Genomic DNA, 25,025 nt, shown 5'->3' with positions numbered 1-25,025 from the left:
AAAATAAAACAGATTCCTATTTGCATTAGCATTGCAGTCGATACGTAGTCATTTAAAGTGTAAGAAGAAAGTTGGAAAATTAAAAAGTTAGCATCGCATTGGTATTTTAAACAATGCAATAAGTTTCGAGTTTCTGACGACCGTCGCGGTCGCTGTTCCTCTTTCTTTTTCACTCGATATCCTCTTCTATATGCTAAAGTTACTCCATACCGTCAATTAGACTTCTAAATACAGTCCACATTACATCGTATTTAGTATCATTTTAATCAGAGAAAAATGCCACAAATAAGTTGGCGAAAGTCCCATAAAAATTCATGAAAAACAAAGAAGTTTTGTAATTGGATCAGTAGTATCGGATTACGCGGCATGTTTACATTACTCGGCGACCGAGGCAGCTCGAGCTTCTCGGCCCTTCGCGGGGCATGCCCCCCCCCCCCCGTGGAATGGGTAGCAGAGTAGAGCAATAATCAACTAATATTTAAAAATGACTAATAGTCTTCTTGAATGTTAGTCAAAACTTTTTGATTAGTTAGTGATAACTAATTAATAATATTAATGTATGTTAACCGCACAATAGTGACTGATGACTAAAGATTGACGACTGATCATTAGACTGCGGATTTTATGCGTTCATGATAAAAATGGTTAGGTCCAATTTATGACAGTAAAAATATTTGAAGAATTTAAACATACTACTATGTCATTCTCAACTTATTGAACGTATTCAGCAAAAAATTAAATATTTTTTTCATCCCTGCTTGCTGCAACTCGGGAAGAAAGTTTGTATTTTGCATGAAGATCCGCAGTCTACTGATCATCAACTACGAATTCACTAATAAGCAATAGCTAACGATTACTTAGAGCTGTGACAAACTATTTGCCATTTAGTTATCACTAACTAATCAAAAAGTTTTGACTAATGACTATTTTGCTATGAATGACATTCAAAAAGACTATTAGTCATTTTTAAATATTAGTTTATTGCCCTACTCTGATGGGTAGGTGAAGTGACATAGCGCGGACTCCTCCGCCGGACTTAGAATGGGACATTACTGTACTACGCGCGACGCGCCTGTGTATGTTGAAAAATGATGTTGTGATTTGACTTACTTAGTATGAGTATGTGTATGTATGTATGCATGCATGTTTGGTATTGTAACAAACATTATAATTAGAATACATTGCAGATAATTATAATATTGAATCGCGATGGTACTTGTTCTAATATTTTCGAACGTTCTTCGATCGTTCAATTCACAGGCATAGTAGTATATGTAGAGTAGAATGGAAGAGAGAGATAGAATAGAATAGAATAGAATACAATACAATACATTCAAGTCGAATGCGAAATAAATAATAATATTATTATGTATAGAGCTCTGTTTACACACGTAGGAATCATCGCATTATTTTTGCTGGATCGATTTTTCCGTTCTGTTTCAGAAACGACACAGCTCGAAGATCCAAGGCAAGAATGGCGTGCTATTCAAGAGGCTATGCTTCGCGAATATCTGCAGACCGCACAGGACGTACTCGAGGTAAGTGTTTTGAAAATTCTTTATAAATTGTTGTCTCCTTCGGTAGCACAGGAAGACGTGATTCTCAGTAAGGGAATACTAGTAGCGAATTGATAGCAAATACAGGGGACAGTCTATTGTATACGAATGTATGAACGTAATATGTATCGTTCGTGTACTACGGCACTGTATATACGAGATACGTAAATGGAAAGTCTATCAATTTTTCTACCAATGTTTCTATAGAAACAATCAATTTAGAAATTAATCTAAGTGTAAGCGTTAGGGTTGAAACACGAATCACGACGAAAGGCCGATGGGAAGTTATTTTATGTGCAAATATACATATTATAATATTGCATACGTGATACATGTATGTATTTTACATATTTCAAAGTTTCTGTGCATAACACCTATCTGCAGTTTTATTCGTATAACGGTGACTAGTTATAGTCGAATCCAACTAGATCAATACTTCAAGGCCACACTCTGATCGCAATTCGTAACAATAAGTACTTACTGCCGTCGCATCGTTACGTTTTCTATGGAATTAGGTATGTACAGTGACTCCCATTAATATTCGGACACTCTTAAAAACACCATAACTTTTTTGATGTTTGAATATACGATTTAAAATTTTTGGAGAAGTTAGAACAATTGCTTTGCTACACAACGTGACAAAAATTTTTGAAAAAAACTGCAAGTTGTCGGAATTGCAGAGAAAATACTAAAAGTTGTATTTTTCAACTTTTTTATGTGGGCTTATATGGAAAATTTAGAAAACACGTTTCGTAGATCTGTATCAATTAAACATATTCTGAGAATTTCATCAAAATCAGTCGACGTTGTAATTAGGTACAAACTTTTGAAGATGGTAGAGATTGCAGTTTTTCACGATTTTCGGCCCCCAACTGCAGTAATTCTAAGGATTCTTAAATCTTTCAATGCCTGTCAAACTTTCACAGTGCATATAATTGATACAGATCTGCGAAACGTATTTTTTAAAATTTCAATATAGGCCCGCATAAAAAAGTTGTAAAATGGAACTTTTAGTATTTTCTCTACAATTCCGACCAAATGCAATTTTTGAAAAAATTTCTTTTCACATCCTGCAGTAAACTAGTTGCTCTAGCTTCCAAAAAAAGTTCAAATCGGATAGTCCAATATTAAAAAAGTGATGGTGTTTTTAAGTGTGTCCGAATATTAGTGGGAGTCACTGTATAATTCGTCAGTAAGTTTCGAATATCGACCGGTTTTGATTTCACTCTTGACAAGCTTTTTTAAGTCAATCAAACCATTATACAATTCATAGGTACTGTAGTGGTAGCATTGGTTTGTTTTCCCTTCGGGATTACAGGGGAGAAATTTTATTATTATTTAGATACCTACTTCGATACAATAGAAATATAAAATTCTACTAATTCTTGGAATGTACATTATCTAAGAAACACATCTCTAATGTAAGGAATAAACTTTTGGTTTATTTTCTTACAATTGCCTCGAACAATTATATTTAAAACATGGCAAAACTGATTGAATAAACATAAACAAAAAGAATTATACTGTATATTGAAAATAACTATTGTCGATACGACGTTAAATCACACTACCGAAACAAACATTTTTTATACGTGTTTTTCTAATATTTTTCTGTGCAAATCGCACTCTGATATCTTTAAGGGTTCAGAAGTTATACTAAAACGTCACTAAAATCTTCGATCCAGCCCACTGTGCCTCGTTTTACCGATACGGGACTCTTGGCACTCGGCTAGGCTAGGCTCGCCGAAACTGGCTCGTACGAGCAACAGCTTGTATTCGACAACGTAGTTTCCAAAATATCGAAATCCTACTTATATCGCAAATACTGCGACCTTGCACCTCTTACTGCATCGCAATAACCTACTGCTTAATCTTAACCCTTTGCACTCCGAATTATTTTTCAATTTTGTGCCAACAACTCCCTACTATTTTATAGTGTTTTATTTGAACTTCAAAGGACAGTTCCTTGACTGCTACTTATTTTAAACAATCTTGTTCACCAATGATATTAAACATAGCTCTCAAACTTTGTTTTAACTTCTATTTGTTTTCAACTGAAAAATAAGGCAATTAAATAAATAAAGGGAGAACCAAATACATATAAAAATCGACAAAGGAGTGCAAAGGGTTAATAGATGCAATCAATAAATAATTGAACATCGTGCTTGCCCCAAAACGAAATTATGTCACGAATTTCAGTAGTATTGCATTGGTCCATCGTTGAAATGACATTTTGTTATTTCCCCGTTGTAAAGTCTTGTTAATATTACGACGATTGTTCTTGATTGTCGTCGCCGTTGTTATACATATATTATAGACGTCGAAGTCTCGAACTGCCCGTTCTGAATTCGTTGAACCACTTTTGTGAGCTACGTTCATTTACGCAATCACCGTGGAATGTCGTAGAAATCTTCCGGGCTGCCTCACTGCCAAGTTTGAACTCATAAAGCAAACACGCATGAATAAGAACGCCAGCACGGATGTTTTCTGGTGAATTTGCAAGTTGTGCCCTAAAAATGGCATAGGACATTTTCTACTAAAGATGTGCTTGTTTTACTTGATATCATTCTTGCGATCATTGGCAGAAGAACAGTGTCTCTCTCTCTCTCTCTCCCCCACCCACATACCAACCCACTAGTAAAGTTTGGAATCACTTGCTGATTTTTATAAAACTCGAATATATCGATAAATTTTTTAAATAATGTTTCGCGTAGGTGGACCAACTTATTTTCACTAAATATAGATATTTAGGTATTCAATATGCTTTGCATATGAGTATAGAAATGAGTTTCTCTTGATAAAATATAATAATTTCATGATTTTCATGAAAAAAGAAGTAAGTAAACACGAAGCGATCATCGAGAAAGTACAACGTCTCGCGCGGTTATCACAATCAGTCCTCTGCGTCTGTTTTCTTGAATCTTCGACAGCGATCTGACCAATAGGCACGGACGACGAAACACTGACGTAACATTGAGGAATTTCGAAAGTCTAGAAAGGAATTCGCGAAGACGAAAATTAACCTTCAAACATAAAAGTGTGCTTAACGTTGAATGCTTATTACATAATACAGTGGATTTCTTAATTCATGGTTTTATGAAAATCTCGGCATTATACCGTCCATACTATTACACGTACATAAATTTACTTTTATGCATGGAATCTTGATACAAAAATAGATAATCTCGTATATTTTTAATCACCGTGGATACACTGACTAACGAACGATAGAATTCATGGAATATTAAGAAACTTGTTACACACAGGGACCATTGTACGTTGTTTTTCAGATTTCTGTTAGAGAATTCCTTTTTACCTTTCTACCTTTCCCGCTTGTTCTTGCTTTCTTTCGTTTCCTATCGCTTCCTATCGCTTCCGATCGCTTCCTTTCTTTTCCTCCGGGCCCTCCACGCTTGCTCTCGCTTCCTCCTGCTTCGTTCTGTTCCGCTCCTTTTCTTTCGTCTTTACGACGCTTCACGTCTCTCTACGGGGCACTGAGACGCGAGTGGAATTTTAATTGCCATTTATTTTTGCTCACTCAGCTCTCGTACCGCTTGTCGACTCCGGCGGACAGATACAAAACCGATTATGACACTGCCGCGCGCCGCGCCGCGCCGGTGGAGCTTGCAGATCCTGATGTACTTTAAAAGTTAGGGTAAACGCATCGCTGCGAAACTAAGATGGGTATCAATCCTATCTTTTGTGTACGTCTCGTCACTGACCAGTCCCAATCATTCTCGACTATGATGCCCCATCAAATGAAAGCAAGGAATATCACGACGGTCTGCAAATAGAAACCGACTCGCCGTTCATTTAAATCGTACCGATGCGATGCGTGACGGGTGACGACTGTATCTTGTATCCGCACGTTGATGTCCTCTTGTCCAAAACGACTATCTAATCTCCACAATAAAAACGCGAACTCCACACCAGGCTGGCCTCGCACGATAGAAATCTGCAAAATAGAAATGCCTAGGCATTTACTTTTCTCAGCTGTAGGTAACTCGAACCTTTTTAACTCGAAAACTTCTATAAGATGAAAAGTTTGTTCATTCCCTTCCGCTGCACTTTAAAAACCTCTACAAATCGAAATAAAACTTCCTCTAACTCGAACTATTTTCCACAAGCGTGGGAGCTAAACAAGCCAAATTCACTCTTGTACAAACCCCCTGTAAGTCGAATTTTCGTTGGGTAAACCTTCGTTCGTAGCTCATTGCAATGTTGACCGATTTCGATGAAATTTTCAGTATGCATATAAGTCGCCGAAATCTATAAACCCCATTTTTTAAATTATCGTTACAGGCCCAGATAAAAAAGTTGACAAAACATCATTTTTTAGAATTTTGTATGATTCCTACCAATTGCAATCTTAATAAATTTTTGTTTACTTATTCTCTAGCGAACTAGCCGATCTAACATCTTAAAAAATTCAAGTCCTTGGGGCTAATTTCTAAAAAGTTATGCGATTTTTAAGGGTGTCCAAGTTAATATTGCCGCTGACTGTATGCCCGATCTCCGAATCCATCTGCATGTATCTACTAAAATGGACTACGACGAGATCGCGTTGCAGGAGTACATAGTACTATTTAGAGGTTGCAGGATTACACAGTTACGATATTCGTGTGCCATTCAATGTAAGCGTGGGTTGGCTTTGGGACGACGATATCTTGGTAAACGGGTAAGTAAGTGGACAAGCGAGCGAAGCAAAGCAGGCGAGCTTGCCACGGGAGATTGGAATGTCTCCCGTCCGCGTCCGCGTCCGCGTTCGTCCGAACCTTCGTCCTCTTTCCACTGGACCCCCAGGACCCATGGACTCTTTCGACTCCTTTGACTTGTTAGACTCTTTGGACCCTCTGGAAGATTCCTTGGATCCTTTTGAGGATCCCCTGAACCTTCTCCTTTGCTCATAGTGCACTGGCTCTTGCCTCTATCTTCCCATCTTCTCGCCCCTCTCTGTTCAACCAGCGCACAACGTGCAGCCTCTTCATTCTATCTTCGCGTCTCTTCTGGGTCCGTGATAGCGGCAGTCTTGAAAGAAAGAGGAAGTCGGTGCGTGACGCTATATCAACCATGATGCAGCTAGCTGGCTAGCTAGAGAGAGAGAAAGATTTCTCTCCATCGAAAACATAATAGTTTATATTTTCAATGTTCCCCTTAGCTCTACGACAATTCTAAACACTTTGATAATCTACAGACGATCGAAGATAGTCAATCGTTGTAATAGTCTTCGAGTTTCTTATTTCTATCGTAGAAACATTTGTTGAAAGAATTTTTCAATGTCGGTTGACATAGGGTAACTGTATCGATTATTGCGGTATCATGCTTCGATCGGACTTTACTTTAATATTATTCCTAATTTATCATGAAATAATATTTATAAGCATTTTATGTGAACGAATGTTGGTGACTCTAGAAACCCAATACTAATTTTGTATGTATTACTGCGAATTACGAAAACAAACCACCTATCTAGGCATTAACTTAAATAAATTCTGTATACAGTAAAAAATAATATTTTTGTTCACTACACATTAAATGGAATAAATCTTTTATTAATTTTAACACTGTAGTATAATAGCACATAAATAATTAAATGCATTCTTTGTATTATACTCGAAATTTCTACTCAAAATTTCGTAGTTGAAAAAGAAGGTTCACCCTAGTTTACATACACTAACGAGCATAACTGATTCAACACACTTGAAATCAGAATAACTTTTTTATGAATGCACCAAACGACTTCAATTTCTCTGTAAGGCTAGAAGAATTAGTTTAGTAAATGACGTCTAAAAAATATTTTGAAAAAATGCATTTGGTCGGAATTGCGAAAAAAATAGTAAAAAATTGATGTTTACGTGGGTAAAAATGGCAATTTTTCAAGATTTTCGGCCTTACCACTTCTGATTCTTTATAACTCGTAAACCAATTTCAATGAAATGTTCAGAGCGTATATAATTTATACGAGTTGGCCAAACACATCTTTTAAATTTTCGTTATTGGCCCAGCTAAAAATGTAGTAAAAATCAATTTTTACTATTTCTTTTCGCAATTCCGACCAAATGCATTGTTTTCAAAATATTTTCTAGACGTCATTTACTAAACTAATTCTTCTAGCCTTACAGAGAAATTGAAGTCGTTCGGTCCATTCACAAAAATGTAATTCTGATTTAAAGTGTGTTGAATCAGTTATGCTCCTTACTGTATGTACACATAATTCAAACGCGATAGCAATTTAATTAATGCTCGGAATTTGAATCAAAGTTCAATGTTAGAAAGTAGCACATGAAGCTACGTCTTCTGCCAGAAAAGTACAGGAAATTTTCTAATGGCCTAGTATGTAATCAGAACATTAACAACCTAGACTGTTACGGGTCGTCAGAGACCCAACGACGACACCCCCACTAACCAAGGAATACAGTAATAGTTGTATGATATGCGCGTGCAATATTATATGCGACAAGGTTATGCCAATGTTATCGCGTTGATTGTTTGAATATCACTTTCTCATTAAGGATAGAATGTTAAAGTACGTGCGAGGGTATTGATCTGATCTCCGTCTCCATCTTGAAGAAAAGATGCCAGTTCTACCAAGCCTCTCTGCCCTGTCCTCCTCGGACCTCGGCTCCGGATCTTTCGTCTTCGCCTGATTCTTTCATTCCGTTTTTCTCTCCTTCTGTCCTTTTATCTTTCTTTTTTCTCTTCTCGCGCCATGCGACCCTTTTGGCGTAGTGGCTACCGGTGTTACGCTCGTGGGGCCCCCACGCCCCCAGGCGATCCACGACGGATCCCCGAAGAGCTACGAGGCCTTCCGAAGCTGCACAATCACGTGCACGGGCGGATGTGCTACTGTCCTTCGATACTCGTCGGCTCGTTGGCTCGTCTGTCGTCGGTCGTCGGGATGATGCCCCGCGGTGCGCGGTACGCAGTACGCAGTGCTCCAGTGAATTGTCCACGAACCATTCTGATCGCGAAGCGAACCCATCAATAAATACTAGGGGTGTGCGAGTACCCGAAATTGTATCGGGAACCCGATGCTCGGGACGAGTCGGGAAGAGGTCGAATCGGGTCGGGTCGATTTCCCCCAAAAATTCGAGAATATCACATGGACACTTGTTCACAATTCTCCTCCTGGAAGAAAAAGAATCTTCAAGGGATTTAATCAAATTTCATGCGATCTGCTTTATACAGTATTGGAGAATGTATCTGAGCAATATTTTATCAGTAGACACATCGCCGGCTGAATGTAATAACTAGGTAACTTGAAATTTGGACATTTTGAGTTATCTACTTCGTATTAAAGGAGAAATCAAGTAGAATTTAATATAAAAACTTGGTATAACCACCTATGAAAGTAATGTACGACATGTAGTGAGCAGTGATCAAAGTAGATAAAAAATAAATACAGATTTCTATTTATGTTATAAATGGGCAACTCGACTTCTTTTTAATTTTTTCTAAATCCAAAATGATGTGTATTGTTCCACTTAAAATAAAGAAATATAAGCAGATATTGGCATTATGTTTAAAATAACGGTCTCCCTATCATAATCTTAAAACCATCAATTTCTCTAAACTAAGGAATTGTAAGTTACCTAGTTATTACGTTCAGCCGACGATATGATAAATACCAATACCATTTAGCCAACTATTCGAACTATACAAACTAAAGGTTCCGCGAGACTCGATGCCTAATCGACGGGACTTGAAAGAAACTGTTAAAATTTTCAATTACTTCTGATATAACAGTTATTTTAAGACTTTTAACTTTTCCGTTCTAAAAATAGAGTTATAAACCCCTTGAAACTTTTACTCCATATATGTATGCATAAATAGAAAATTTTTACTCTTTCGGAAATGGGAAACAGTTCCAGTTGGACAGTAACAGTTATTCTGCTTAGAAAAGTACTTTTAAACAAATTTACTGTTTAGTATTATGTACATAGGTTTGGGGTTGAAACCTTGCATCATTCTATACAGTTCTAGTTGTATGTAGTACATGTATACATATGTATGTACTATACTATTTAGTATAGGTAAATGTAGAGTTAGCTTGTGCAGTCTATTTACAAATAGAAATTATTTCGCACGCAAGCATTCGAAACAATTTGCTTCGGATATACTATGGAGGAAAATAGAGAGTGCAGTAAGGAGCACGACTGGCTTTACAGCGTTGTTGTTCGCCATTTACCAGCAGCGTAGCTTTTCACATTCCTACGGCTCTTTTCCAGGGGCAAACAATGTTAACGACCACGCGAAGGGATCGGGATTCCATCTCTACCGGACGATACATAAATAGGCCGACGCTTTTACCCAACGACCAGATGTATACATACCCGAGTTATTATTCTCTTTTGTAACAGACTATTTTTAGACAACTGATGGAATTTCATGCTTCGCTCTTCTTTTTCTTCTTCCTTGGTCCCATCTTTTTCATTCCCGCTTTGTCTATTTCTACTCTGTCCACTACCCTCGTATCTTCTTTGCCTTATCTCACCGTTTTCGTCACTAATTTTGTCTACTAGGATAAATGTAAATACCTATTATACTGCGGATGCACGTTTCACTGCAGTATTTTTTGCCAATGAGATTGAAACACATAAAAGTAAATATTTTGCTCTGAATAAATTTGTACAATTCAATAAGATTGTATTCTCGTTGACGAGGCAGACAAAATTGTCAATCATTCTCGTATTTTTATAATCTCAGGATTTGAAAAGATATTCTTTTTATGAAAGGTAAAATTAATACCATTTTTCGTACGAATCAAGATCACGGCCGTGATTTGAACTTCGTTAGAGTGAATTTGCTCAATGTCATCCTAATTCTTCGTCTCGATTGAATTCGTTCTTTTTTTTTTTTAGATACATCAATTAGCTTGCATAAAAATATCTGCATATAACGTAAATTTTAAATCACGTTGTGCTTTCTGTATATAACGTAAAAATTTACTTCATTTTTAATGATAAAAATAAAAAAATATTAAAGTTTCTTTTCCTTATTTCAGTATTTTAAAAAGTAAAATATTAATTCTTCTCTAGACTTCGAAATCCTAATATTTATCTAAATAGTATAAAAATGCGGACAATCTCTTTTATGTTTATGTGCTATGAATAAAGTTTTACAAAATATTGTATTACTTAACAATTATAGGAAACGCACATGATAGTTCGAGAAACATCTGACGATAAAATAAATAATAAATTTGATAAAAATGCGATGGAACTCGACCGCGAAAATCACGGATCACGGAACGATCGTGATCGAATCGAGTGATCCAAAATTAGCAGTTCAAGCCATCCGTAATCGTAACATAGTTAACGCGTCGTTGATATTATTATGTCGTCATTAAATGCTGATAAGAAGTTAATAATCGGTTCGATCGCATTAAGATAACAGCATCGAGATCGATGTCAATATTTTCCAAATTCCTATGTTATTACTCGTTTAGAGCAGTGGTCGGCAAACTGCGGCTCGCGAGCCACACGCGGTCTTTGGCTACTTGAGTGCGGCTCTTCCACGAATAACGTGATTATAATAAATTAATTTTATTTTCATTTAACGATACTTTAAACATGACAAATGTTAAGCGAAAGTGTCACATACGAATGGGGAGTATCGATAACACTATTTCGTTGTGATCGCAATTGATGGCTGGATCACTGTGACCGCAGTGACGCATATTCCTCGCACTCGCGATCTTTCATTCACAAAATTGTGAAATTCTCCTCCTGGAAGAAAAAGAATCTTCACGGGATATAATCAAAATTCATGCGATTCTTTATACGGTATTGGAGAATTTATCCGAGCAACAATTTATTAGTAGGCCGCGAATTTTATGCATTTATAACAAAAATGATTATTTACTCCATAAGAACAATTGTTCCGAACAACAATTTATTATTAGACCGTAAATTTTATGAATTTATAACAAAAATGATTATTTACTCCATAATCACACATTTCTGTAGGAATTGAATCTAAACTATATATTTGATTTTTTATTTATATCTTTCGGAACAATATACATTTTTCCGAACACTAAAGCAAGAACACTTGTACTTCAAGACTATCTATTTACATCTAGAAAAAAGCCTAGTTCGATACAACCAATTGTAGTTGTTCTAAAACAAATTCTTAAGAATCATTTTTTCACTGAAAAGTTACACAAGCCTCCCATAATTAAAATACGTTTCTAAACATTTTCAGTGGTACGCAACTACTTACTATTTCATATTCTATTTTACCCAGCTCTGTGAACAATAAATATCGTCTAATAACAATCAAATAGTACAAAAATTTCAACGATAATTGTCCATATACTTTTGAGCGGTAGCGTATGCGTGCATATAGTGCACAGACGTATGAATTTGCCCGCGTGTGTGCGCGAACCTGAATAAAAGGATCCACGATATAAAGGTGCGTTCATATATTGTCGGTCGAATGCATTGCGAGTTGTGATCGAACAGAGTCCGACGAAATGAACGGAACGGAACGGACTCAAAGCCCGTAGTTCAAACTACGGACGCGTCGCGGGGAGAAGAGTGGATGAAGGCAGGTTGCGGTGGCGAGGCGAGCGACGCTGATATGAATGGAATGCGATGCCATTATCGCGGTGTACATACCGATAACTCGATGCCCCGTTGCGAGCGAAGGTGTCTGCAGACGAGCAAAACGCCTTAACTTTCGAGCAATTGCTTCTCGCACTCTTCTCTTGCTGTGCGATTCTAGGAGACTATATTGCGCCGGCTAGGCATAGGCGAGCATTCATGCCCGCATTGCACGCATTGCCCACATTGTCTGCATTGCCCCCATTGTCTCCATTGCCCCCATTGCCCTTCTCATTGTCCCCATTGCCCGCGTGCGGCCAAAACACCAAAAAAACAAAAAAAAAACAAAAGACGGATCTGCGACAAGCCGCAAACAAATATTTTTAACCAGTTATAAACTTCAAATTTCCCCGCCCACGTCTACTTCAATTGTAATATAACAATAACCGATATACTACTCTGTTCAAAAAGTTCCAGGACAGTCGCGTTTACGAGAAACGAGATCAGTCGAATAGTTTGTGAACCATTTATGATGAAGTTTATGATTTCGTCAATTGAGGTTCGAACTCGTTGAGCAATGTACATATCTGCATTAAATTGTGTGCGAGAAACTCGACGAATCTCATTCCTCAGGCACCGTATTCGACCGATCAAGCTCCCTTCGACTTTTTTCTTTTTTCGCGATTAAAACAACCGCTACAATCAATTTAGGAGGTAAAACAAAATCCCCTGAAAGAATTAAATGCCATCACAGAAATTGATTTTTTGGGATGTTTTGAAGAGTGAAAAAAATGTTGGCAAAAATGTATTGTTGGCAATGGGGATTATTTTGTAGGTGACAAAATAGAAACGTGTATTATCTCTGACTTGTCCTGGAACTTTTTCAAGAGGGTAGTAGCCTTGTACATATGTACTTCTCCAAGTTATAAAGCTGCGCGTCACCGCTACGAAGATGCGTCCGCTTTTTCTCCCCCAGAATTGCACCAGCGCTTTCAGTAACAGTTGCGTGTCTGCAGCAATGCACAATTTTAAATGCACACTAAATTGTGAATGACAATTTTGATGCAAGTCCGATTAACCTATTTCCCCATGGTTAAACTAATGTTACACTAATCATTTTTTTTTTTTATGTTCTTGATAAATTAGGAAGTACGATCGGAACATGATACCGCAGTAATCGGTACAGTTACCCTATCAGCTGTCAAGTGGCAACAGAAGTTGTTCATCCTTCACTAACATGACATGATATGTATTCGCATATTCGTAGGCAGCCCGCGATCGTGTTTCTCCGACACGCACACGCCTCGATAACGTAAACAGCACATAAACTTGTCCGTCGTTCAATTACATTAACACTAAACCTACCACTGCCTGTCAAATGACCGGTTTTTCTATGTTGCATCTTGCAATTATTGAAATTATGAAGTTGCTTACATGGAAATCGATTCGACAAATTTCTTTATCCAAGCACACATTGTAATAAAACTTGCACAAAATCTAGATTAACAGTTTACCCACCGGAAGCCTATTAATAGGATTTTCAATAATTTTGCTGTACCAAAAGAAAGCATAGAAATTTACTTTTACATTGCAATCTTAAATCAAAGTATTAGATGATGTTATTGAGGATGAGTTATTAGTTCGTAATGAAAATTGCTGTTGCTATTGCAAGTTCCATTAAGAAGTGTTTAGCCATGTACTACAGATTTTTCAAAATTATGCAATAATCACCGGTCGGTAATGTGTGAATAGAACCTTGTCAGTTTTATAAGCTAAAACATTTTAATCGCTTTTAGTGCTCGGTAGGTTTAGTGTTAACATTGGCTCAGAAAACTTTGAGATTTCTACAAAGTTTTAATTAGCGAGAATAATGTTCAGTGCAATACTTACATCTACAACCAATTGATTCAGTGGTTTTTCTCATAATGAATCACAGAGCTCTTCCCCCCACTCTTGTTTACTTTACCATATAAAAACGAACATATAATAACGGATACATAAAACACATTTGTTGAACAGGTGGTTCGGAACCCACCTTATAAAAACTGTAGGTCCCGTCGCGAAAAAACCCTGGCAGTTAAGAGCGACGTAAAATAACCAATAAAAAAAGAACATTTGTTGAATGCCTTTTACACAATCAACGTGTACATTACACGCATATATGTAGGTGCAAATTACATTAGAATAACATTCACAACTAGACCGTGGATTTTATGCATTTGTCACAAAAATGCATAATGCTATAATCGCAAAATGATTTAAGGCCGTCAGTGTATTAGCTTCACCTTAATAAGATAACTAAAAGAAGAAAGTAATTTACATTTGGCTCCTGTGTCTTGCAATCAATGCAGATATTTTTTTATTTTGCATAAACATCCACAGTCAATTCATAACGTTTTAAACCTCTCCAGATCCGGGTAGCTGTTCAAGTGGCTGTTAGTTCGAAAGTTGAGTGCAACAGTCTGCAACAAAAGTGTAAATATTGGTCGAGAATATTTGCATGTATTTTCGTTAAATTGTGAAATTAGTGAAGGACGAGTGAAAGAGTATGTCCAAGAAGTAAGGAAGAGGAAATTAGCCGAAAGAAAGCCTGAAGAATTGCAACTGGCCACGTGTGAAGTTGATCCTTTACGTTACCTGTACAAATCCCCTCTCCTTTCACCTTATACCTTGCCCCCGCTCCGTCCCCACCTACACCCCCACCCGCTTCCCCTCTCCGTAGCTCTCTAGCCTCCCCCTTCCCCCACTTAACCACCCACCCATCCCGACTGTCCGTCGTATTCTCCAGGAAGCCACGTGGGCCCCGAGAAATTCTTCTTTTCTATCCTTCGACTTGTTCAACACAGCAGCTATCCGATCGAAGATTTTTTCGAAGATCCGATCGAACTTTTCTCAATTATTAGACAGGTCACAGTCCAGTTTTTTCTTCTCTAGATATGTACAGTAAACTACGAAAGTATTTGAACACACTTCAAAACAGTATTACATACTTTTTTATAATTGGTACTTGTGAAGAAGATTTTCCAAAAATGATTATTATTATCTGGGCTCTTAATGAAAATTTAAAATATTGGTTTTGTAGATTTATGTTGGTTATACACATGCCGAAAATTTCATCAAAATCGATTAACACACCCGAGAGCTACAAGTGGTTGCACTGTGGTGAAAATCATAGTTTTCCGCGACTTTTGGTCAGTTTCTGCTTGAAATTCACAGATTCTAAGATGAATCGATTCTTTCGACGAAATTTTCAGCATGTGCATAACTAGCATACGTCTACAAAACGCATATTTTAAATTTTCATTACGGGCTCTGATAAAAAAGTTAGAAATGGTGCCTCTGTTACTTTGTCATGTAATTCGTAGCAAGTGCAATTCTTTCAAATGTTTTCTGCACGTCATTTGGTAAATCACTTCTTCTAATTGGTCAAAAAAATTCAGGTCATTTGGTCCGATCATAAAAAAGTTATACTGTTTTAAAGTGCGTTCAAATACTTTCGTGGTTCACTGTATGTTGTCTAGATACATGCTGCTACATTACATCACATTAATCTCCCTCATGTTAATTCTTAGATTAATTGATCTGATAACTAGACTCCGGATTTTATGCATTTTTATAAGAAAAATATGCAAGTGTAATTTAAAACAGTGAAAATACTAAAAGTTTTTGAGAGTGTTAACATATTATTTTCATCACATTGAAATTATTAATGAGGAATATAAATTTATATTTAGCTCCTGCGTCTTGCAGTTGATGCACAAACTCTTTATTTTGCATAAACATCCGGAGTCTACTGATAACTTTTCTATTCAGAGCGATCTCATCGAATTGACGTGGACAGAAATGTGTAAAAAGATATTTTTTTTTAAATGTCCACTCGCGAAAATTGGTTCGATACTTTATTTCTCAAATTACAAGATTTTTAAGACGTTCTCGAGATTCCCAAGTAATTCATATCAATAAACAAATCAATGGACAACTATATTAAAAGTTTTCAAGCTATCACGTTCACCGAAGTTTTAAATAATCATAGTACCAGAGTACACAAACGTTTAATCTACTGTTTACTACGATGATAATACGTTTTACAATGTAACATAAATAGAATGCGGATGTTTATGATATTCCTACAAGAAATCTCTCATTGAACAATGACTGGCAAATGTTTTCGGTCTATCAATGAAATTTTACCGTATAAAACATACGATATTTCTATGCGAAATGAAATAATATATGAAATTAGCCTGGTAAGGAAGGAGGTCTACCTGGAAGTAAAGGTGACATTTCTCCAGTATTACTCTTATTGTTAACCGATGATCCTTCGAATCAAGAACTTGAGAAATTCTTGTCTGCGTACACCCGAGAAAATCTTACGAATGCATTCGATTATAAAGCACGATGAACATTCTTGAATAGATCTATGCACGTACTGTGGACTGTGGACTGTGGACTGCCACTGGCCTCATAGATATTTACCCCTCTTTCGTTTGTTCTGTGGTAAGTATGAACGGCATATTTTTGTTGGTGCGCTATAAACGTGGGTCCCTCGCTTCGAACGGAGCACCACGGACCGGCGCGCGGCGTGGCGAGCAGCGTTCAGATAAATATGCGGGAGGGGTCGGAATTCCTCACTCGGCTGCATTCCAATCCTTCCCCCTCCCCCTCTTCTCCCTTCATCATCCCCCTTTCTCCCACTCTTTTTCGCGCGCGCGCTCTCTCGCTTATTTCCCCTCGCCCCTCTACCTTCGTCTCTACTACACCACTACACCACTATCGTCATCATTATTCGCAGGCTTTCCTATCTTTCCCTCGGTGGTACTACATACTACTACTACGATTACTACTACTACTACTATTACTACTACTACCACCACCACCACCACTACTACTACTATTACTACTACTACTACTCACAGAACTGGAGAAAATAGTATTGTAAATAGTAAATATAATCCTATTCATTTTAAAGTATGTGTGTACAACTTTGAAAATAAAATATTTTATTCAATGCAGTAATTCTTGAAAATAAAATGTTTTATTTGTGATGCAGTAATTCTTGAAAATAAAACAATTTATTTGTGGCAGTAATTTGTTTGAAAATAGTATTTTATTTGAAGAATATTGAAAATATTTGTATGTCGTCTTTATTTTCAATTTTAAGTATTATTGCTGAAAATAATGGTTCGAATTCAATACATTTATGGGTGTAAATCGTTTCTTAACGATAAGATAGACTGTTTATGCGGTTCCTCAGAGTATTACAACAATGCAAAAAGTAAAATATTTTATTTCGTGTTTCCGATTGTTAAAATAGAAATATTTCGTTTTGCGGATCAAATTGTTGGAATAGAAATATTTTATTCTGAGGTTCAGATTGTTAACATAGAAATATTTTATTTTCGAAATTGTACATCGTATTTAAAATACTATTTTCTTTAAGCAAAATAAAATCTAAAATATTAAATAGTATTTGAAATATTTGTTTCGCCAAATAATGCCCACCTCTGTACTACTACTACTACGATCACTACTACATATTACTACTATCACTACTACCAAGCTAAAGTTCTTTCTATAAGCCATTTAGTTCTGCAGTTTTCTAAATATTAGGTCGTCCCAAAAGTTTCTTTCGGAATGTGTTCCTTTAACCCCTTGCCCTACGATTTATTTTACGGTTTCAGTGATTAGAATTATTTTTGCAGTTCGTAATTTTCTAAAGAAGGAGAAAAATGTCTATTGTATGCCTACATGTGCTCCAATAACTATGCACTAACAAAACCAATATAAAATAAATTTTTAAAAAACGCCACGTTTAAAAAACGGACTAAAAAGTATAAAATAATTTTTCCTAGCCCCATACAGATTCCTAACCCCGTACAGATAGTCCTGAAAATTTGTGATTGTGAATTTTTAATAGCTATGAAAATACTTGTAAGATTTAAAACGAAAAACGTTAAAACTAAACTAATTCTTCTAGCCTTACAGAGGAATTGAAGTCGTTTGGTCCACATTCATATAAAAGTTATTGTGATTTAAAGTGTGTGGAATCAGTTATGCTCCTTACTGTAGATTGCAGTGCTATACAAGGGTTCCCGCAATTTATCCTATCATGTTAGAGCGAAACCGTGTTGTAGGAGAGCTACCTGTAAATATGTAACGTCGATCTACATCGAATGCTTAATGAATACTGTAGGAGAGAAGCGAGGGTGCATGATGCGTGAGGTCGTGAGGTTGGCCTGCAGTAAGAATGCCTGTGCGACTGTGTGCGTGAGTGTCCGTTGGCCCCCCGCGAATTGTACGATCAACGGTAGCGAATCATCCGTTGGCGGGCTCAATGTGGAACGATTGACAGAATACGATCGGCGGAGGTTTCGAGGTTGACCGGTTGACGTTTGACAGTGTGTCAGCTTGATACCGACCGCGGAGAACTCATTATCAGCCTCTGCGAAACCGTGTATCAGGATCAATCTATGTATTCAAGAAAGTGATTTCGGTGTTTCAACAAAATGGTTTTTAATCCCCAAAGCCAGATACCTTCAAAGAACGTGAAAATACTTCGAGTTTGATCGTATGTGGCGTAGGTAAAACAAAAACGTTCTACGAATTAACTCGTAGCTGGCGCGTAAACACAAACTTCGACTTACGAGATAACTCGTTGTTGGCAGCGTACGTGTTAAGGTGAAATAAAACCGAATTTTTTATTCAAGCTATTATACGAACTTTAATCGATAAAATATTTTCCATTGTGTTCGATGATCTTTCGCCGTCTTTCTGGTAGCTTCATAATTCCGCGCTCATAAAACTTCTGGTCTTTATCGGCAAAAAACAAATCGGCAGATCTACAAAACGTATTTTTGTAAATTTTTCCATACAGGCTTACATAAAAACGTTGCTAAATTCATACTTATAGTATTTTTTTTACAATTCCGATCAATTGCAATTTTTGAAAAATTTCTTTTCACACCCTGTAGTAAACTAATTGCTCTAGCTTCCCAAAAAAGTTCATCGAATATTAATTTGAGTCACTGTACGTATAAATGCATCATATTGTGATTTGTGCCCTGAGTAACATTGCGAACAGGTGCATGTAGCTGCTTGTACCTGGTTTGTGAGCATTATTCTTCCTGTTCGTAAATCTGATTAACCAAACAACTGCCTAACCACGTTCGAGAAGAATTTCTTCTCTCTCGGTCTCGCGTCTCGTGGAAAAATGATTTTTCCGAGTTGTATTAGTTTTGTTAGAAATTTTTCCGTAATTCGTCCCCGTTAGACTGATCTTTATGCATTTATAACAAAGTTGGGTAGATGAAATTCCAAATGGTTGAAAAGTTTTAAAAGTTGAAGATGTCAATATCTGATTTCTCTATGAAAATCATTCAAGGAAGAAATAACATTGAATCTAGTTTCCATTTTTTGCAATGGATGCAGACGATTTTTATGTTGCATAGAGATCCGCGGTCTAGTCCCCGTCAATATTGGGTTGGCAACTAATTTCGTTCGGTTTTTGTGATTTATTCCAATGTAAAAAACCGAACGAACTTATTTGCCAACCCAATAGTTATGGGAACTCGGGAACCTCTTGTACAATTCTAGTATTAGGTTGTCCCAAAAGTTTCTTTCGGAAAGTGTTCCTTTAATATTGCTAAATAAATATCGCTGCTCCGAAAGTATAATGATAATTGTGTTGGCGGTCTCAAAAATGCATTTACTAGATGTTTGTAAATCGACATAATTGCACTTACAAAATTTTTACTTGTTTTCTTTACTCCTATAACGACCGAAGTGTAAAATTTGTGATGCATTTTCAGAAGAACAATGACGTATTTACATGGTACTGGTTACTGAGAGGCTGGTATTTATTCTTTTATAAATTGAAATAACTTAAAAGTTGCAATAATAACCCACAATGTCTATAAACTACTCTCATAGAAGAATTAAAACGAATCTATAGGCCATTCTATTACGACAAATTGGAATTATTTTTCTTTTGCTTGTCCTGTAAAATTTCAATTTTTGCAGTTGTGTCATTATAATTCCGGAGCAGCGATATTAGGTTGCCCCAAAAGTTGGTTTTCCATTCACGCACATAATGCAAATTCATGTTAAGAAGTACTAAAACATTGACATAAAGATTATCCCATTGTTTGTATTCATTTAGCAACGTTAAAGGAACACATTCCGAAAGAAACTTTTGGGACAACCTAATACAATAAATTTGCTGATATCTCGGTATTCCTTACGAAGCGATAGTCGGAATTCTGCGAACCCCAATTAGCAGTTGTTCGATAGATAAATCGTTAGACATTGTTAGCGAACTTTTGTTTGCACGAACAGTAAATTATTGATGTTGAAAATTTTACGTGTTTCGTTGTTTCAATTTCAATTTAGTTAAAATAATTTCATTAAGCAAGTGAGTAACAATTTTTAACATTCAATATTTAATTTAGTGATGATATCAACACTAGTTTTTCTGTTTAACAATTCACAGACGCAGTTGATAGTTTTCTTGAAAATGATCTACACATAGATCGAAACGTCGAAGATTTAATCTATTTGCAAAATTGCTTTTGATGTAGAATCAGATCGAACCAATGCGCCGAGAGCATTAAAACATCTTTTATTAGTAAATTATTGGCTAAAGGATCCGTTAATATGCAGAAGGATTAGATGAAAAATTAGCTCCTCCGTGACTGGCAAGGCGCGGGCCTTCGGAAATGGTGGGGACATATATCAAGACCCATCGTGGCTGCTTTTAGATGATCAGAGACACGGCTGATGGGCCAGTAGTGGTCCCAGAAATTCCAACAAGGACGAGGCATAATGCGCCACTCAAGGTCGATTCTACTACCGACCAAGAGTCCGTGATGGGACCACGTTCAACAGGGTCGTATCGTGACCTCGCTAGGCCCTCTATTCCCCTCTTCTCCCGTTTCTCCCGCTTCTCCCTCCGATCCCTCCGCTCTCCGTTTCTCCGCTCACCGTCCTCCAGCCCTCCGTCCTCCGGTCCTCCGTCCTCCAGCCCTCCGCCCTTCACCGACGCGGCGCCACCCCTTCCCTTTCTCCAGCCGTCTCCTTTCGTCCCTTACAGCTTACAGCTTACAACTTACAGCCTGATCTGCGCCAACGACAGGATCGTGTGCTCGCCCCGCGGCACCCTGCATTTCATGCCTGCATACCACGAGCATTCCGCAACATTGAAAAAAAGAATCTGTGCCCCCGGGGGTAGCCTCGATGACGAATATGCCGGTGGAATTCGAGAAGCGGTTTTATCCATATTTTAATGCACGCACGTCTTCGGTGTAACGTCTCGATACTCGACTCTGCGTATGTACGCACATCGTATCTATCGTGTATGGTGTATACAATTGCGTATGAACATACACTCCCGCTCATAAGTCTTAGAACAGTGATCATTAGACTGCGGATCTTTATGCGAAATCAAAAATGTTCGTATCGATTGCAGGAGACAGGAGTCGAATAAAGATTGTATTCTTCTTTTAATTATCCTGTTAAGCTGAAACTAATACATTGATGTTCTTAAATATTTTCAACATGTTAGAAATGCATGTAATTCGCAGACTAGTGATCGTATTTGTATTGAACTCTGTAAAAGTGAAATAATCGTTGAAGGATGCGAATAAGTTTTTCCTTATTTGAAGATTTATATATACATGTCGAGGAAAGGATCATATGTCAAAAATCTTGCCAATAAGTAAAACAATATTTATATTTTCTTTTCATCGAAGAATCCGCCACGTTTCTTTATTACAGTTTCCACTATTCTTGGCCTCCGCGTGATCAATTTTTCCATACTTTCTGTTGTTACGTTGTTCCATTCTCGTCCGAAAATATTCCATAAATGTGTGTTTCGGAGTAGGGCAAAAGTTTCGTACCTGTCTATCCAGTTCGTTCTATATGTATAATTTCTCTATGGAGTCCAAATCTGGTGAGTGGGGGTGGTCGTTTCATAAGTTTTAATGAATTATTACATCGAAGTTGATCTAAACAGTTTTTTTACATATTCTTGACGTGTGTTTTGGATCATTATCGTTTACATATGAGAATATTTATATTATGTAGGTAATACAGTTCAAGGTTCCTATAATCTATGTATACGAAATACCAGAGTTTTACTAAAAACCTTGTGCTCTTTCCGGTATCATTACATTCGATAAAGGTTTGTGATCATTAGACAGCGGATCTTTATGCAAAATAAAAATTTTATACCTGAATTGCAACAAACTTATTATCTTCGTTAATAAGTTTTACAGCTGAAAAATAATACAACAGTATCTTTAAATTCTTCTAATGTTTTCAGTGTTTCTAATTACACCTTTTCAGTATTTGTCATAAATACATAAAATCCGCTGTCCAGTGAACATACTGCAAAAGAAATTAGTCCCAGATTTGCACAGATTGAAGATTTATAACTAATTTAAGTAGAAATGAGCATCAACAGTCGTAGCGTGTTTCCTGACGAAAATTAATAGGAAGAATTTAAAAATTCCTTAAAATATCTGTATATTTACTCATTAAAAAGCTTCGTGATCTACATATTTAGCATTGAAATAATAAATTACATTATTTGAACATATCATTTACGTGAAAACATCATATCTTCCACCTCGTCTGTGGAAGCACTCCGTTATCACCATGTTTCAAAGGCTTTCTATAATCTGAAGAAAAATTGTTTCGAACAAAAGTTGAACAGTATTTAAACTTCTGTGTGTAAAATTTCGAAAAAAATTTTTCGATAATAAATAAAAGTCGTTTTCATTTTTTAAATTGTTAAAATGCATATTTCATTTCATAAAGTTATAGCTCAGGTTAAGACGAATTCAATGACCTACCATAAATAGATTTTTCGGATTTTTCGGGCCAAATACCCCACCGTGCACCGCACCTCAAACTGTTGATTTTAGGTATCGAGGAACTCGTACGTTTCCCGTGTATTTTGTCATAACGAACGCATTAAACGGTAGTGTATCGTTTCGATTACGTTATGCTCGACTGGGCATAGTCGTATCTTACAACATTTTTGATAGAAAAAGAAACGGATTCTATCCAAACAGATAGGAGTCCCAAAGTAGCAGACGCGTTGTTCGCCAGAATTATTAAGACGAAGGGGATAAATATCGGAGTAGCAGTAATATAAGAAGCAGTTACCGTTGGTTCGCGAGTTTATGGGTTTATTTAATATCGCGCACACTTTCCGATATCAACGAGATTCATTAGAAACGAACATTATTTGAAACGCATCAGAGTGGATAAGAGAAGGAATGGGCAGAGACGGCAAGGGAGGTAAAGGTGGTTGGCATGGAAAGAGCGGTCGCTGATGGAAAGAGAGAAAGCAAGGGAGAACGAGAGAGAGAGAGAGAGAGAGAGAGAGAGAGAAAGAGAGAAGATAGGAAAAGTGAAGGAGTGGGAGCACAAGGGCTCCATTGCGACGGCACTGCCGGGGTCCCGAGATGAGGACCGCCTTTTTACACCGACTAAGAAAGAACCACTTGGGGCCACCGTAGTTAAAGCGAGACAAGTGAAAAGACTATGGAAGAAACGGGCAGAAAGAGAGGAGACACAGGAGGAACGCGCATACACAAAGACCGAGTCAGTTCGTACGTGTTCAAGCGAGAAGGAGGCAAAGATCGAAGAATCAAAAGGACGAAGAGGAAGAAAGAAAGAGAGAGGGAGAGGGAGAGAGAGAGAGAGAGAGAGGAGTGACGAAGGAGTAAAAGGGAAGGCTGTTAGATATAGTGGGGGTAAGGATAGTGAGTGAGAGAGAAGGATGGCAAGAAAGGTGGAAAGAGAGGATCGACCGGATGGTGCAAGAAACGAGAGAAGAGAAGGCAAAAAGAGGAAAAAAGGTGGGATCCCTTAAAAATTGAGACCCACCGAGGTGGGGATTGGAATTTCGGGCCCCGCGAACCAGCCAGTCTCGAGAAGACCTTCGGAAAGATGAGGTGAAGAGAGGAAAAGATACATACATATCCGACGGGATAGAAGAGGGACAAGAGAACGAAGAAGTAAAACTCGGAGGAAAGCAGAACGAGAAGGAGTAGAAGGGCAGGAGGGGGAGGAGGAGGAGGCGGAGGAGGAGGAGGAGGAGAAGGAGGAGAAGAAGAAGAAGAGGAAGAAGAAGAAGAAGAAGGCGAGGAAAAAGAACAGAAAGGAGGAGAGGAAGGCGGCGACTACGGAGAGGCAGACGACGATCGGAACCAGGACCAGGACCAGGACCACGACAACGACGATCACGGCGACGAAGACGAGGACAAGGACGAAGACGAAGACGAAGACGAGGACGAAGACCAGGACAAAAACAACGGCTACGAGTAAGAAGAAGAAGAAGAAGAGGAAGGGATCGGTGTACCGTGTTTAGTTTTACTGTGTACCCGGCATGGACCGTCAGTATACACTCTGCGTACTCGTACCGGCCCACCAATACCGCACTTATGTTGACAATTATCACCAGCACGCGCATCACCAACGCTTAGAACAACAACGCCAGTATACCCAACAACAACAACAACAACGTTTCACCAAGCATCCCTATTATCAAGAACAAATTTACGAGAACGTTGTCTCGCAATATCAGATGAGAATGTGCTACCACAACGACTACGAAAACGACGAACAAATCCAAAGGTTTTATTGGGAGCAGTGCTACAGGCGGAATGACACCGACGACGCCACGGCATACTATTATTGTGAATATGTAAGAGTTCGAGGATTTCTACGTATTTCTCAGTATTGTTTCCGTCTGGATATCCGTTCAAGTGCAGTTTCATGAAATGTAGTGAGGTGTAAGGTTCAGTGTTTCGCAATTTAGGGCCAATGTTTCTCCAGTTTCTCTACGTTTCTAAGTTCCAAAGGCTCTGCTCGGATGGTTTTCGCCCTTCCAACTTCTCGTACGCGCGGAATTACA

The 25,025-nt window shown here is 37.6% G+C and overlaps 1 protein-coding gene and 1 long non-coding RNA gene across 7 annotated transcripts in view; one reads left to right on the top strand and one right to left on the bottom strand.

Annotated features, from left to right (window-relative positions):
* The window catches only part of Kibra (WW and C2 domain containing protein kibra), a 52,159-nt gene that overhangs the window by 14,067 nt on the left and 13,067 nt on the right, over positions 1-25,025 (top strand). For 4 of the 5 annotated variants that reach the window (XM_076440818.1, XM_076440820.1, XM_076440819.1 and 1 more), the window contains one exon: positions 1,444-1,538. In XM_076440818.1, the coding sequence (XP_076296933.1) occupies positions 1,444-1,538 (95 nt within the window). Of the gene's footprint in view, positions 1-1,443; positions 1,539-24,199; positions 24,816-25,025 lie in introns of those variants that run through there. The other variant, XM_076440821.1, reaches the window with a different exon arrangement.
* Positions 482-16,711, bottom strand: LOC143217079 (uncharacterized). Of its 2 annotated transcripts, XR_013010723.1 has the most exons (4): positions 16,369-16,711; positions 12,179-14,565; positions 4,873-11,284; positions 482-4,547 (listed from the first exon to the last, which is right to left on the bottom strand). It is a non-coding gene; the product is annotated as an uncharacterized LOC143217079 (long non-coding RNA). The 2 variants fall into 2 exon arrangements; XR_013010722.1 differs by having other exon boundaries at positions 482-11,284; positions 16,369-16,685.

The sequence above is a fragment of the Lasioglossum baleicum genome, chromosome 16 (assembly GCF_051020765.1).
Source record: "Lasioglossum baleicum chromosome 16, iyLasBale1, whole genome shotgun sequence".
NCBI lineage: Eukaryota > Metazoa > Arthropoda > Insecta > Hymenoptera > Halictidae > Lasioglossum > Lasioglossum baleicum.
Note: the sequence above shows the minus strand (reverse complement) of the source record. Positions and strands in the feature narration are given on the sequence as shown.